Below are 15,723 nucleotides of genomic sequence, written 5' to 3'. Positions count from 1 at the left end.
AGTTTGCAATATAGAACTGTATCAAATTTCATCCAGCAAAATGCAACATAAATCAATTATGGCCTGACATTATATATTTCTATATACATTATAAATTTATGTTAGTGATAATATCATTACAGCTGATCGTGACTAAAATCTTTCTATATTTATCATGTATATTTTACTACTGAAGAAAAGTTCTACATTTTACTTACCTCTACAACATTAAACCCTGCAATAGGCTGAGCCATTCTTGCCCACCCTCCGAAATAAGTGGACCCATCCTCAGCTTTCCATGGTTTCATGTGTGTAATAGCATCTTCAATATCCTGTCGTATCTCATCTGTCAATATTAATAATTAAAATCTAAATCTCAAAATCATTAATTTCCCCTTAAAATTTGCACATTTGACTAGCATTGCTTTAAATATTGAAATGTCCATTATAACTTACAAGAATTTTAAAATCAAATTGCTACAATTTGGGCTGTCAACAGTTTAAATTCTGGTAAGAAGTGCTGCTAGGTAATGCTCTAGAATGGTGGTTTGTCATTCTATTGTCATCAAAATTACAAATCACTATACATGTATAGAGCTGGAGTCAGAAATAAATTATCCTTTTGAAAATTCTGTATTAACAAAATTCTTTTTGTTATCCCTTAAATGAATTGAAAATCGATGAACTCAAAGTTTAGTATTGAACATTATGTAAAATCGTTACTCAATACAGTTGCATTTGTCATTATGAATCATTAATCATCAGCTGTCTTCACAGATATCAGAACAGAAATAAAAAATAATACTTTTCTTTCCAATCATTCAATATGAAAATTGCCATTAAACATATTGATTTATTAAGATAATTTGAACAGAATTTAAAGTAGAACTTACATGTAGATTCCAGTCTAAACAGATTGAAGTTTCTCAGTAGGTAATCATGTAACGTCAGGAACTGTAGGTTGATTTTTGGTAAGGCAAGTGTTCCTGTAAAAACAATATAAAATGAGTTAAAATACATGATTTTATTATATGAGTACATAATTCGAGGGCTTGGTGCGAAAGGGTTGTAACTCATATTAGATAAAGAAGGAGATACAACCCTTTCACACTAAGCTGTTGATATATGAAATATCTTTATTCTTACACTGGTACACTTGTCTCAAATGCCCCGTAAGAAATAAAAAACTTAATAACCTTATAGCCTGTCCTATTTAAAAGAGTATTTTTCTATTAATTCAGTTACATCCATATTTTCTGAAGCTTACAAATGAACCTAGAGTCTGTGTGAAAAATATTCTGATACCTACAAGTACATGTACTTGCAAATTTTTCTACAAAATCAAATGATCATTATTTGAGCTCATGAATATCATATCTGTAAGATTAATATAATTTTGTTCTCCTTCAAGCTAAAAAGCTTTCAAGACTAAGGGGTTAAGAGAGTGCCCACTACAAATCACTTGCTGTTCATAGGTTTAGATTCACACAGTGATTTTTAGATCTTTCATGCTGATAAACTATCCAGCTCATTAACAGAATGAAGGTGACTCAACTAAGTTTACTCATACATGAAATAATGACAGTGGGTCACATCTGGGTTCAAGTTAATAAAGGAATTCAATCTTGGAACTAAGGAGGTTTTTGGTTGGTCAGAATTACCAGTATAAAATTGATATTGACCAATCATGATATTCGAGACAAAACTCACTCAGAAGAACTATGAGGTCTTCCTACATCAGAGGAGCTGAAAAATCTATAACATGATCTTATCTAGTATTGATGTGTCATGTTCAAGATAGGACGACCAAACTACATAATCTTACCTTCACCATTGTAATACTCAGTTGGCACTATATTTTCATCCCAGATAATGTCTTCTGTTGGGTACAATGCCATCTCATTAATCTGTTCTAACTGAGATTTCTTCTTCTCATGATGACTCACCTAAAATAGATAAAAAATGAATTATACACATAATATTATCTTGTCTGCTCTGAGGGCTAGAATTTAACATTTTTTCCACTTGCAAATTTTTGCGGGTACAAGAAATTCTAACTTGCAAAAAAACAAATAGAATTAGCACTTTTTTTAACACAGTTTTTACCAGACTGCACAGAATATACAACAACTTTAATGAGCTGATGTTTTTTTGTTTGTTAAATGAAAATATTGATTAGAAAACCTACACTAAACAGTAAAAGACATGTAACATAAAGGGAAGATAGTTATACATACCAAGAGTTCTAGAAGAAATTCACGATCCTTTGTTGACTCCTGCCCTTCCTCTAGCATAGGTAACATATTTAGATGACCTAGTAATTTGTGAAGGTCACTTGTGCTATAAATAGATAAATATAACATAACTTTTGCTATAAATAGATAAATTTGTGCTATTTATAGATTAATGCTTACAACAGCCATGCTCATAATATCACTTTTGCAATAAACAGACAGACATTATTCCCTTGTGCTAGAAATAAATAAATTCAATATCACTTGATCAATAGATAGATAGCAAGTGGTTAACACATATAAGGATAACTGACTGTGTGTGTTCAAACCCCAACAGATGCAAACTGTTGTCTCTGTGAGCAAATTACTTTACACTCATTGCTTAGTTCTACTACATGATTACTCATTGCTTATAACCCAGACACATTTCCTCTTAAATGTGGAAATACCTTAAATAAGTAATTGTAATATGTTGTAATGTGAATTCTTTCCTTTAACAAACAAAAATTTCAAGATATTTAACAGTGTGTCAATATATAAGAATAATCATTTTATAATCACTATTGTTTGTTTGTTTGATTGGGTTTTACTTCACACCGACAGTATAGGTAATATGGCGAGGTTCCAGCTTTACTTGTGGAGGAAGACCTCAGGTGCCCTTTCGTGCATTATTTCAGGCACAAACGGGCACCCGAGTAGGACCACCGACGTTCCATAAGCTAGCTGGATAGCTTCCTCACATGAAAGAATCCAAGTCAACGACCTGAACCACTCGGCCACGGATGCCCCCTATAATCACTATAAAACGTGAGATTTACCTGAGTGGATTGAAGTATTTCAACAAGGATTTTCTACTGTCTACACTGGCTACATTTGCTATAGCAAACTGATGTAGATCTGGGAAATGCTTGAAAGCAACTTTCTGTAAATATACAACATTTAAAATATGATTACTTTTTGTTTTTTATTACTGATATAAGAAATTGCAGAATATGATTTTGTTTATCATCCATAGTAAAATGACTTTTGTACAAGATTTTAGCAATTCTTTTAATTTTCAAATCAAAACTTCTGGTTTCAAGCTTAATGGACAAGCTTTATTTGGCAGGAACATTCTCTAAAAGAACAAAGGTGCCTGAATATTAGAGACAATTAAGTTGTAGTCACAGAAATAATTTAGTGAAACAAACAAGAAATGCATTTTTCTGAAAGCATATTCATCCCTTTCTTAGTATAGATAAAGAATAAAAAACACTTATTTCATTTTTGTTTGGTTTTTGCAGCCTCACCAACACTTGGTCATATACTGACTTTGTAGCTCTATTGGTTTAGGAAGACCTCAGGTGCCCCTTAGTGCATTATTTCAAGCATGGGTACCGATACCTGACTAGAATCATCAAGTTTTCTAAAAAATTGTACGAGTCTCATTGTTATATTTTACTATCATTTCTCTGACATGTTACACAGCATGATGGTTCCATTTACAATAACTAACATAAGAAGATATAAACCTGTAGTGCTAGAACTCTGTTGTAATGAAGATCTATCCTATTATGTATATTTAGGGCCTCCCCTGTCCCCTCATCAATCTCAAACTCTGCATACGCTTTCAGCATGTCCAGTAACTAAAAAAAGACATAATATTTTCATTCATGACAATTATAGTAAAATAACTTCAAAGTGTTTGTTCTTTGTGCTATAAAGCAAGTTAAGCTCAACACCTCTACATTATCTTCATTTGTATGAAAGCATTGATTAAACAGACATACATGTAATAAAAACAAAACTGAACTCAAAATCATTCTGCCAAAGTTTCCTTCATTTATAGATTTTTGTATCATTAAATTTCAGCAATAGGTTGCAAAGACAAAAAAAAATAACAAATTTTGGGGATGGAAGAAAAGAAAATACTTTTATGGGAAAATAAAATGTGATTTTTATAAAAAAATTTTGTTTTTAAGAGGAATAATATCGAACCATGTTAATAAAATTATATATAAATAAAATATTAAGTTTTTTTTTCTTACATTTTTTAGTTAGTGAGGTATATTAGAAGTATCAACAGTAAAAGATCACATGATGCTGTTTATCAACAAATGAATAAATTTTGAAAACTTTACCAACTTGTCTTAAGAATTGTCATTTAGATTCTTTTCATTTGTAATTGCTTAACACTCACCCTGCTGGAACCTTAAGTTAAGAGTCTTTGCCCACCAGTACAGAGCCAGGCAAGTGCCGCCCGCACATCTGTGCAGTCTGACCAGGCTCTATACTGTTGGTAGATTAACTTTAACTATTCATCTTGATATCCCCAAAACTGAAAATGGGCAATTCCAAAACTTGATATTGGAAAAGTCTATTTAAGAAATTAAGGTTATAAGGGTTTATTACCTCTGAGAATAATTTTCCGTCCTCACGTTGATTGAGATTAGAGAGTAATGAGACACTGAGGACATGGCTATCATCCATAAGAGCATTGAAGAATCTCCTTGTAGGTAACTGGGCCTCGATGTCAACTAGAAACTCTACAAACCTCTCACAATACATAATCCTCTCACCTGCAACTTTACCTGTAATATTTATACATGTATATTCTTTTGATCATAATTATATGTAATAATCAGTCACACTGAATTTGACATGGTCACATCTTTAAATGATAAAGGAAGATCGTAGATATTCATGTGGGCATAATTCTAGGCAAAACAAGCATTTAAGTAGATGTTAAGCAAGTGGTTGAGGGTAAAATGATGCATTGACCAAGGGTTAGATAAATCTAAAGTGGTGTATGATGAAAATTTATTCAAAGAGGTAGGTCAAAATAAGTCAAAGTGGTCTAGGCTTCTAGGGCAAGATCAACCCAAAGTAGCGGAGAGCAAAATGACCCCAAAGTGGTGGAGAGCAAAATAAACGCAGAATGGTGGAGGGCAAAATGAACCCAAAGAGTGGGTAGGCAGAATGATTTTAAAGTGGCAAAAGGTGTCTTGGCAGTCAAAGCCAGTAACTATAACCACTTGGCCATGATGTACTGTTATAACTTGGAGGTTAAACACATCAATTTATCACTATAAGCAAAATATTTAACAATAAAAAATATCAAAAAGTAACAAAACTGTTTTCCAAGCAATATGAAAATTAAAACCTTGAAAAAGACTACCATTCTATAAAGCTATATATCTTCTGAGTGCAGTTTACAAAATATTGCTTTAGAAAAAGAATATCTAAAATACCAGTACAAAAGAAATATGTTGGTATATTTTCTTTTGAGTAAATGGAGCACGCATGAAATCTACCAAGATATTAAACAAAACAACATACCTTTCTCTGGTATTGCGTTAAGAACAGAGATGTATTTATGTATGAGATTGTTCAGGAAAGATCTTTCAAATTCCACCTTGTCTCTCTGTTCTGCTGTTAATTTGCCATCACTTTTCTTGATGAAGTTGTAAAACTTTTTGTACTTTGGATAGGCTTTAAACAGTTCCTCTCTTTTACCCTATGAAAAAAAGAAGAATTCATCAAAGTAAGTCCACAAAAATATGACAGTGAAAAAGAATACAACCAGTTTAAATGATGTTATTGAAACATGCTGATTTAAAACAACAATCAAAACAGAAGTTTAGGTATGCCTGGCTCTTTTATATTGTTTTTTTGTTGGGTTTTAAGTCACACTAACAAATTAAAAGAAATATGGAGACTTTCCAGCTTTACTGGTAAAGGAAGACCTCAGATGCCATTCCATTCATTATTTCAGCCTGAACAGGCAGAGTAGAACCACATATATTCCGTAAGCTAACTGTATAGCTTCCTCACATGAAAGCAGGATTCAAACCCACAGAGGTGAGGGGCAACAACCTTCACTAAGGATGTCCCTGACTCATTATACTAAAGGTATGGTTGATCAACATGCTAACTTTACACAATGTTATGATGGTTGCCATATTGTAAGCTGAAATCACTATTGTTGACTGTATAAAACAGTGACATACTTACAGGTAAAAGACAAGTCCAGATAGGTAAAGATACCAATCTCTGTACCTGCTCTCGTATCAGATCCATTTCCTAAAATTGATAAATAAAAATAGACTGTTACAAGATAAATGTTCGTAACTTTAATATCTATTATAACAAAAACAAACAAAAAACAGGCAAACAATAGAAAAATGTAAATCACAGGTTTTCAACGTAAGGATTTTTGCACAAGTTTTACTGTTGAATGACAATTTATTTTATTGATTTTGCTTGGTTTTTCAGTGAAATGACTAAATTTTAATGACCACTTTCTAGTTGTTTTCCACTTTCTAGTTGTTTTCCAGCTTTTTTTTTATGGAGTAAAAAATCAGGTGCTACTATATTCATTATGACAGGCATGGGTGGCAACCCGACCAGAACTATCGACCTTGACTATACAAACATGATAGTTTCCTCACACTATAGAATCTTAAGTACCTGACTGAATTAAAACCCCCAACACATTGAGGGATGTTTTGAAGTTAGCAAATGTACCATTACATTTGGCCACACATGCGTCAACAATTTATCATTGTTTTATAGTTCAACACATAATATGGAGAGGACAATTTTTTATTGTATTGAACATGAGCTTACTAGACTTCTAAAGCAGTGTATCAGAAATATAATCAGAAATGATTGCTCCTTGAGAGACCTAACATCGGACAGTGTCGTCTCCAATATGTGGTGAAAAAATGCTGCGAAATGGTCTGATTTCTTCTTGAAACACTGAAAATATATAAAAACAAAAATTACTTTTCTTGTATAAGTTTTTTCTTCAGAGTGCATCAAAAATGAAAAAATCTAAGAAATAGTTACTGTTTAAAACTCTAAATTTTTAACATCCATTATATTTTTGAAATCAAAAAGCATTCAATATTCCACAAATGAAATGTTATCTAACATATCAGTACATGGATTCAAACTAATGATTATGTTTAAAATTAAAGAGTGAATCATAGTATTTTTTCTAGTAAATTAAGATAAAAACTACCCAGTACATTTATCTCCTTTAGGTTACATGTAGCCAGATAGTCCAATTATCTATAGTCATATTTAATCTTTATCCCTCAGTAAAATGGGTAATGGACAATTGGACATACTGGTCTTTAAAAAGTAAATTCTATTAATTTCAATATTTAAGAAAATGCTAAATTTAAGAAGCCAATGCTATGGTGTCTGACCAGATGCTATTTCCATGGCGTGGGCAAATTATTAATCTATAAGCACCAAGAGAAACAACACCATGTAAATTGTACCATAATGAAATGTACAATATGTAAATAACAAGCAATTATCATAGTATTGCAAGCAATCCATAAGTCCCCTACCGGTAAGAGCCCAAGCAACATTCTGAAGGGCCATTGGCCATTCACTTATGTTCCTATTTTAAGTAAATTTGTTGAAAAAGTTCTTTAAAAGTGATCACAGGAAACAGTTTTTATGTACAGACAGACGGACTGAAGGACACTCTAAAGTTATTTTTTAAACATCCCTGTTATCAAAATATAACATTTTTAAAATCCTATCATGATTGAAGAAGTTGGAGTAAAAATTACCAATTTCTAAAAAAAAAAATCCAAGTTCAAAAGGGGCATAATTCTGGAAATAGTCTTGCTAGAGTATTGAACACTCACAAATGTTGAGTGATAATAAGAAACATTTATATGAAGTTTGAAGTAGATACATTCAGAAAAAGAAGTTATTAAAAAAAAAAAAGTGTTTTTTCATGAAAATTTTAAGTTCAAGGGAGGTAATTCTGATAAATTTTGTGCTAGAGTTGTAAACCTTGTCACATATGATGTGGTTGATTACAAGCAACTTATATTTAAAGTTTGAAGAAAATACCTTAAGAAATAAAGAACTTATAGTGAAAAAACTTAAAAACTAGAATCAGAAATCTTGAAATTCAGTCTATTTGTTGCCATAGCAACCAGAATTTTCAACATAGGAAGATAAGAAAAGGATGTGCATAATTTCCATACTGCCATATACCCATATGTCAAGTTTCATAAACATATTTTCAGTACTTTTTGTGTTATCACTGGATCCAGGTTATGTGTAAAATTTGCCATATTTTCAGTCTATTTGTTGCCATAGCAACCAGAATTTTCAACATAGGAAGAAAAGAAAAAGACGTGCATAATCTCCATACTGCCATCTATCCATATATCAAGTTTCATAAAAATATTTTCAGTACTTTTTGCGTTATTGCGGGATCCAGGTTATGTGTAAAATTTGCCATATTTTCAGTCTATTTGTTGCCATAGCAACCAGAATTTTCAACATAGGAAGAAAAGAAAAAGACGTGCATAATCTCCATACTGCCATCTATCCATATATCAAGTTTCATAAAAATATTTTCAGTACTTTTTGCGTTATCGCGGGATCCAGTTTTGTGGACGGACGGACTGACGGACGGACAGACAGACATACTCACAAAATGGTACTTATGTGACTTTTCCTTTGATCTTTTTGGCCATTTTTAGTCACACAAGGCTTAAAAAAAGACACACAAGTAAAAACGGAATGAATAGGATCAAAGAGAATTTACTGTTACCCATTGTTCTCCAAATCACACAAGTACCTCTGGGTTCGTACGGACGGACTGACGGACGGACGGACAGACGGACGGAGGGTAAACCTAAAGTCCCCTCCGGTAAACCGGTAGGGGACTAATAAAAGTACTAACAATCCATGGTGGTACCCGCTCTCTGAATTTCTCATTCACTATCAGTATAATAGACATCAAATGACTTTGACTTGACTGAAAATAACAAGATAAATACATATAGATTATGCATAATTTGCAGCATAAATGAAATAATATTTTCTTAACATCTGTATAACATGAGAATACACTTCATAGTATGTCAATGGGCAATAAAAATAAATTGAAAGGCAACACAAATGTGACCCAGTTTTGCAGTTTTCACTCCGGATCACGGTTGTAAGCCACAATGAATTTACAAGAGGAAAGTTTAGCCGCTGCATTGTTCCTGGGCAGGCTGCCAAGCAGTTTACCAGTACTAGTTGCCTTCACTTTCACAGGGAACTGATAACTTCTGTACATGCCAGAGCAGAGGTACAGTGCGAATAACCGTAGAAAGAATTTCATGATCAATCACAACAAGTGATCTGCACTGTCTGGGAATCAAACCTGGGTAGCCCTATTCACAGTCCAATGATCTAACTATTGAGCTAACCGGACAGTGCCTTGTATACTGGTATAAAATGATTATACTGTTGCTATTAATGCATAAATTTAGCAATAAGTAAATATTACTGTTCAATTACTTATACAAAAAAAGAAAAATAACTCTTAAAATAATGTCTAACATTCAACATGAATATAATTAATTATAATATTAGTCACATACCTTTCCAGGATCATAATTTGGCCAGAGATAATTCTCTAAATATTGACTGAAAGAAGTAAATAAACAATAATTTTGAGACTTTGATGTAATATATTAAAATTAATGTAAACATTAATGCATTTAAACACATTAATTGTTAAACAATCACTGAAAAGACATGCACACAAATTAGTTTAAACAAATTTAGTATAAAACCTTAGGTTTTCATTTTTATCTAAGGCAACAAAAACAGCCAATTTGGACAAGGCTCAAGGGGGATAATTTAATCTACGGGCTGAAAATACAACTTATTTTATCAGCATTTCAACCAATGATATGGATCGCCAATATGTTACGAATGAAAACTTTGACATCTGATCTCAACCTCTTTTGATTCTGCTTCTTAGAACTTTGTATGACTTATTTTGTGCTGCTAAGACTTACAGTTAACCAGAATTTGTGTCATATAAGTGTGGTCACTCATAAACTTAACTAGAACATATACCATGTATAATGATTGATAAAGATTTCATTTTAATGGCAACAAAGGGGCTCTTTTGACTATCAAGGCTTTTGAGTCAAATCAAATTTGTTACTGCCACATAACTACTTTCTTGTAAAGTGTACCTGGCCTCCTTACAATACATGCACTGAGTTCTTAAGGGAAATAAAAGCCAACAATGAGGGGCCAGTGATTCAGTCAGAAACTTTACCACAAGGGTAAAATGGAACCATATTTGCAAATACTTCATAAAGGAACCTTAATGCTTATGCAAATAAAAAAGATATGTGTCAATTTATATGCAGCTCATAGCTTAACCCCTGCTAAATTTTTTAAATAGACTATTCTAGCTGCTTTTTTTTTTGGAACTGTCCATTATCAATTTTAGGTATAACAAGATGAAAATTTTGAAGTTTAAGCCAACAATTTGGTCATGCTGTATATATGTGCAAGCTGGTCCGGCTCTTTAATGGTGGTGATCAAGGCTAATCACTTTTGGTTCCAGCAGGGTAAGGGTTAATATAATGATTACATTTAAATACATGTATACTTAAATAACATCAATATGTTTAATATTTACCTGAATTCAAGCATCATTACACGTTTTGTTGCAAAGTTGGTTTTAACAAGCTCCTTAGTGTATATCTCTTCAACAACCTATCAATGGTAATAAAAATTTATCATATTGTCATGATCTTAGAAATAAAGATTTTTAAAATAATGCATCAAATTCTATAATGATCTCAAGAAATTTTGACATATTTAATCACTTTTATGTTGTATCAAGATGAAACAAACGCTTTAATATCCATCTTAAATATTTCAAATTAGGAAATGTATGTAACCATAAGAAAATTTGAAAATAAAGCAATTTAAACATTTGAGCCGCGTCGTGACAAAACCAACGTAATGCGTTTGCGACCAGCATGGATCCAGACCAGCCTGCACATCCGCGCAGTCTAATCAGGATCCATGCTGTTCGCTTACAAACCCTATAACAAGTAGAGAAACTGATAGTGAACAGCATGGATCCTGATCAGACTGCGCATTACATTGGTTTTGTCATGGCGCGGCTCATTTAATTCTTTCAGATTATAATACATATATATATAAATTATTTAATAAGGTCATAGTTGCTTAAAAAGTTGAGCTGACTGGTAGAATTTTTTTGTAATTATTTGGAATACATGTATTTAAATTTTCAACAATTTTGTCAATTGTGGTCTCTTTTTTATGCAAAAAAATCCACAAAACAACAACAAAAACACTAAAGAAGTAAATTTACTTCTTTCCAAAACAACCACTTTGTAATAAATAATAAAGCCGGCTAAGTATACACTGGTTATTGATAAATAAAATACTTCATCTAAACTTTTTGGAAAAATTATAAAACTATTTTTGTTACTTAGTTTACAATAATACAACCTGCATAAAAGTGCTATAAAAGTGCTATGGTCGTAATTAAGTATACCAAAATTACATCCCTCAAATATGACTGTGTAAATTACCTTTGAGTAAGCTGAATATTTTTACCAAACACTGTATTTTTTTTTTAAATAGTCAAAGAATGTAACATAAATAAATCAAATTTAATTTTGTGCAGTTATGATGATAAGCAATGTGCAAGGAAATCTAATATGAGAAAATGAAGCATGGTATAATACACCTATAAACAAAAAATAATTAGTTCTGTACCTCTGATTTGAACTTGACATTTTTCTTCAATGCTGTTGGAGACCAAAGTTCAGAGGCCAACTGTAAATAAGAGAGAACAGTATAGTTCAAACATATTTAAGCATGGTTGTGAAACAAGTTCTTGCAACATATATTAATCACTTTCGAGTCCGCTTCCTGAAACCAACCATTTCTGGTGTCATATGAGGAAACACACTGATGACCCAAGTAGGACTCAAACCCATGATCCCTGGCCTGAGAGGCAGACACCTTAACCACTATGCCACTGCTGCCCTTCATTATAAAGTATCTATCTGAATAGAATATAGGAAAGTCTTAACCACTATGCCACTGCTGCCCTTCATTATAAAGTATCTACCTGAATAGAATATAGGAAAGTTTTAAATCAAATAATTTCAGTGACATGTACAACCATGACCAACTAAAATAATGTTCAAGATTTCAGCTCAAAATATCCATCTCATCTCATATTTTGTTGTATGGAAAGGAAAATAGAACAAGAGCGATCAGTAATCACATGTGTCGCCTCATGATGGCCAATTTCATGTTTGGACAAATTTTGTGACAGACGGACAGACAGACGGACAGTGCACAACTAGACTTGGTACTGATCATTCCTGTAAAGTTTGGATAAAACCAGTAGTTTATGAGGAGTAGTCCGGACAAGCTTTTGCGTATCTGGCAACACACAGAAAAAAACACCTTTTTATCAAAGGGCCATAACTCGGCCAAAAATCATTCAACCGGAAAACCCGTGCAATATGCGCAAGGACTTGAGCTACAGATCAATCCTGTAAAGTTTCATTGAAATTGCATTAGTGGTATAAGAGAAGTAGTCCGGACAAACTTTAAAAATAAAAATTATTAAAGGGCCATAACTCTGACAAAAATCATTGAACCGGAAAATGCTGACAATATGCACAACTAGACTTGGTACTGATCATTCCTGTAAAGTTTGGATGAAATTGCAACAATAGTTTATGAGGAGTAGTCCGGACAAGCTTTTGTGTATCTGGCAACACACAGAAAAAAACACCTTTTTATCAAAGGGCCATAACTCGGCCAAAAATCATTCAACTGGAAAACCCGTGCAATATGCGCAAGGACTTGAGCTACAGATCAATCCTGTAAAGTTTCATTGAAATTGCATTAGTGGTATAAGAGAAGTAGTCCGGACAAACTTTAAAATTAAAAATTATTAAAGGGCCATAACTCTGACAAAAATCATTGAACCGGAAAATGCTGACAATATGCACAACTAGACTTGGTACTGATCATTCCTGTAAAGTTTGGATGAAATTGCACCAGTAGTTTATGAGGAGTAGTCCGGACAAGTTTTGTGACGGACGGACGGACAGACAGACAGACGACGGAGAAGTGATCCCTATATGTCGCCACTACTCCGTAGAGGCGACACAAAAATCATTATAGTCATTCTACATTTGAAGGAATGTAAGTTTTATTTCTTATTATTCTTCAATTATTTCCAATCTACCTCATTACATTTGTACTGTCCATCTAGATTTAAGGACCAACTCTGAATAAAGACCACAAACAGAAAATCTGTCTTAAAGGCCAACATGGAACAGATAACGGCAAAACCTGATTTGTGTGACCTTTTGTCAATATTTTTATTTCCTTAATTCCTTTATTGCCAAAATTTGACAACACTTTTGATCTGTATGATAAATATAGTGATTACAGTTTTCTGCATTATTATTTTATTGTAATTCATTTTATAGCTAATACCTGTGTTATTCTATCCTCTTGTATTTGTTCAACTGTTAACGTCCCAACTCCCTTAGGCCCTGGTCCTTTCTGTATATTCTTTTCACTCATCTTGTGGCTTAAAAAGAAAAAAAAATGTACGTTGTATATTGATTATTGAGCACTGTAAATATGCGTATAATAATTAAACTAAAGAACTTATTAAACTAAAGAGGTCTATACCTAATACTGAAAAAAGCGACCTTTTATTAACAAACACTAACTTTAAATTTTAAGATCTATCACATTTGTCTGTCTGTGTATCCTAGAGTCAATTTCTCACTAAAGTAAAAAACTTACTTTTGTCCCTCTGTGTGTCCTAGATACATTCTCAATTTAGTCAACAACTAAGAAACATTGCCATTATTCAGTTCAAGAAGTCAAAACGTTTTTCTATTTCTAATATATGTATAAATACACCGATAAACACTTTCAGAACTAGCAGACGACAGGCTATTCTGGTCAGCAGTATTTCGAGTAAAGATAACGGGTTGCGTATCTCACTGTATAAATCGTATGTAAAACGGTCTGACATATAGTAGATTTAACAGTTAATTTAAATACTTTGGAATCAAAAGATGTGTTGAAGTTTATACTGTGATGAAGCTAAGATCCAAAGCTTTCTATTGGTGTAATACATTTTAAAATCGGACATTTAATCGCAACAAACTAGCGGTTTAAAAACGGCTCATTTTGTATTGTTTTAGCATAAGCGGTATCGATTTTACTCGAAGATAAGGGAAGCAACTCGTATTTTTCACTCGATATACCTCGGTTATTTACGTAGATCATATTGAAAGTGTTTATGCGTGTATTCTAACGCACAGAAATCTCCATTATAAACAAGTAAAAAATGTACTCAACTCTTTGCCTCTAAGTTGTTATTATTATTTAAAAAATATTGTATATTTACATCAAATTCAAACGGAAAAGAGTCAACTCGGCCCTATACCAACTCGGCACGGGTCAACTCGGCACGGGTCAACTCGGCCCACTTCACAAAAATATGTATAACGTATTAACTTTGCTATGCATGTTGTTACGGTAAATGAATAATAAGAAATATCTTATTATTATATAATTATACATTGTACTTCTTCTGAAATAAAGTATATTTAGAAAAAAAAAGTAATTTATCTGTCTTGCAGATTCGATAAAATTTATATAGATCTAGATTCTAATAAAATGTGTTTGTAAAGTAATATTTAAAAAAAAAAATGAAACAAAAACGTGTTTACTTAATATCATAAGCTTCCAATTAAATCTTCCGTATAAGCGCATTAATTGTTGCCGAAATTCATTTACACGTGTCATACGTTTTTTTTCTTCTATCAAATAGAAAGACCTTGTCTGTGCATTATCTAGTTAAAGTAATAAAGAACAGAACAGAAGTTAAATATGTAGAAATACAGTGAGATACGCAATCGTTTATCCTTACTCGCAATGCTACTGATAAGAAAAGCTTGTCTGCTGCTAGTTCGAAACTGTCAATCCGTGTATTATAAATAATTACAATAATTACAATAAATATTGTTAACACAAACCTAAATATTAATAATTGAAAAGTGGGCCGAGTTGACCCGTGCCGAGTTGGAATAGGGCCGAGCTGACTCGGGGGCCGAGTACGTTTTAGGGCCAAACAAACCACAAATTATGTATCGATAACCGATATTAAAATTTTTAAATACATGTGTTATAATCTGCTAAACAATTTTAAAGATGTTACTTATTCAATAATTTTAAAAGTATTAATAATATATTCCATACTAATATATTCCTCCAGAAAAACAAGCGAGATTAATTTTGATATTTTTTTATTTTCCCAAAGAGTTTAGAATATCACAAACGTCGATTTTATGGAACTATCCGAAACACTGTTACTTTCATAAAGAGCGAGATAAACTTGATAACAATTACCTGACGATTAAATAATAGTCCTGAAATAACCAAATGTGTCTAGGAAGATAAAAATTAGCACTGGCAGGAATAACATCTATGTTTTCATGATATCGTTAAGTTTTTCATACAAAACATGTAAAATTCGTTTTCCTTTTACTCTTGCTCATGTAGACGCTTTACAAGAGCGTGTGACTGACTAATTTGCGCACTTTTAAAGTGTATGACTAAATTACGGAAAGGTGATCATTCATTCATTCATTCATTCATTCATTCATTC

At 32.4% G+C, this 15,723-nt stretch overlaps 1 protein-coding gene across 1 annotated transcript in view; it reads right to left on the bottom strand.

Annotated features, from left to right (window-relative positions):
- LOC132758574 (RNA helicase aquarius-like) overlaps positions 1-15,635 on the bottom strand; it is a 37,594-nt gene extending 21,959 nt beyond the window's left edge. Inside the window, exons 1-16 of the mRNA XM_060750250.1 lie at positions 15,465-15,635; positions 13,530-13,626; positions 11,781-11,840; positions 10,666-10,742; positions 9,605-9,650; positions 8,917-8,991; positions 6,822-6,953; positions 6,207-6,275; positions 5,532-5,709; positions 4,605-4,783; positions 3,725-3,838; positions 3,032-3,135; positions 2,217-2,319; positions 1,805-1,925; positions 873-965; positions 198-325 (exon numbers count right to left, since the gene is read on the bottom strand). Coding sequence (XP_060606233.1) covers positions 198-325; positions 873-965; positions 1,805-1,925; positions 2,217-2,319; positions 3,032-3,135; positions 3,725-3,838; positions 4,605-4,783; positions 5,532-5,709; positions 6,207-6,275; positions 6,822-6,953; positions 8,917-8,991; positions 9,605-9,650; positions 10,666-10,742; positions 11,781-11,840; positions 13,530-13,619 — 1,569 coding nt within the window. The 5' untranslated portion in view covers positions 13,620-13,626; positions 15,465-15,635. The remainder of the gene's footprint in view (positions 1-197; positions 326-872; positions 966-1,804; positions 1,926-2,216; positions 2,320-3,031; positions 3,136-3,724; positions 3,839-4,604; positions 4,784-5,531; positions 5,710-6,206; positions 6,276-6,821; positions 6,954-8,916; positions 8,992-9,604; positions 9,651-10,665; positions 10,743-11,780; positions 11,841-13,529; positions 13,627-15,464) is intronic.
- Positions 15,636-15,723: the final 88 nt, after the last annotated feature.

This window comes from Ruditapes philippinarum, unplaced genomic scaffold (genome assembly GCF_026571515.1).
Source record: "Ruditapes philippinarum isolate M1 unplaced genomic scaffold, ASM2657151v2 ctg336_1_1_1_1, whole genome shotgun sequence".
NCBI lineage: Eukaryota > Metazoa > Mollusca > Bivalvia > Venerida > Veneridae > Ruditapes > Ruditapes philippinarum.
This window is presented reverse-complemented; position numbering and strand designations above follow the sequence as displayed.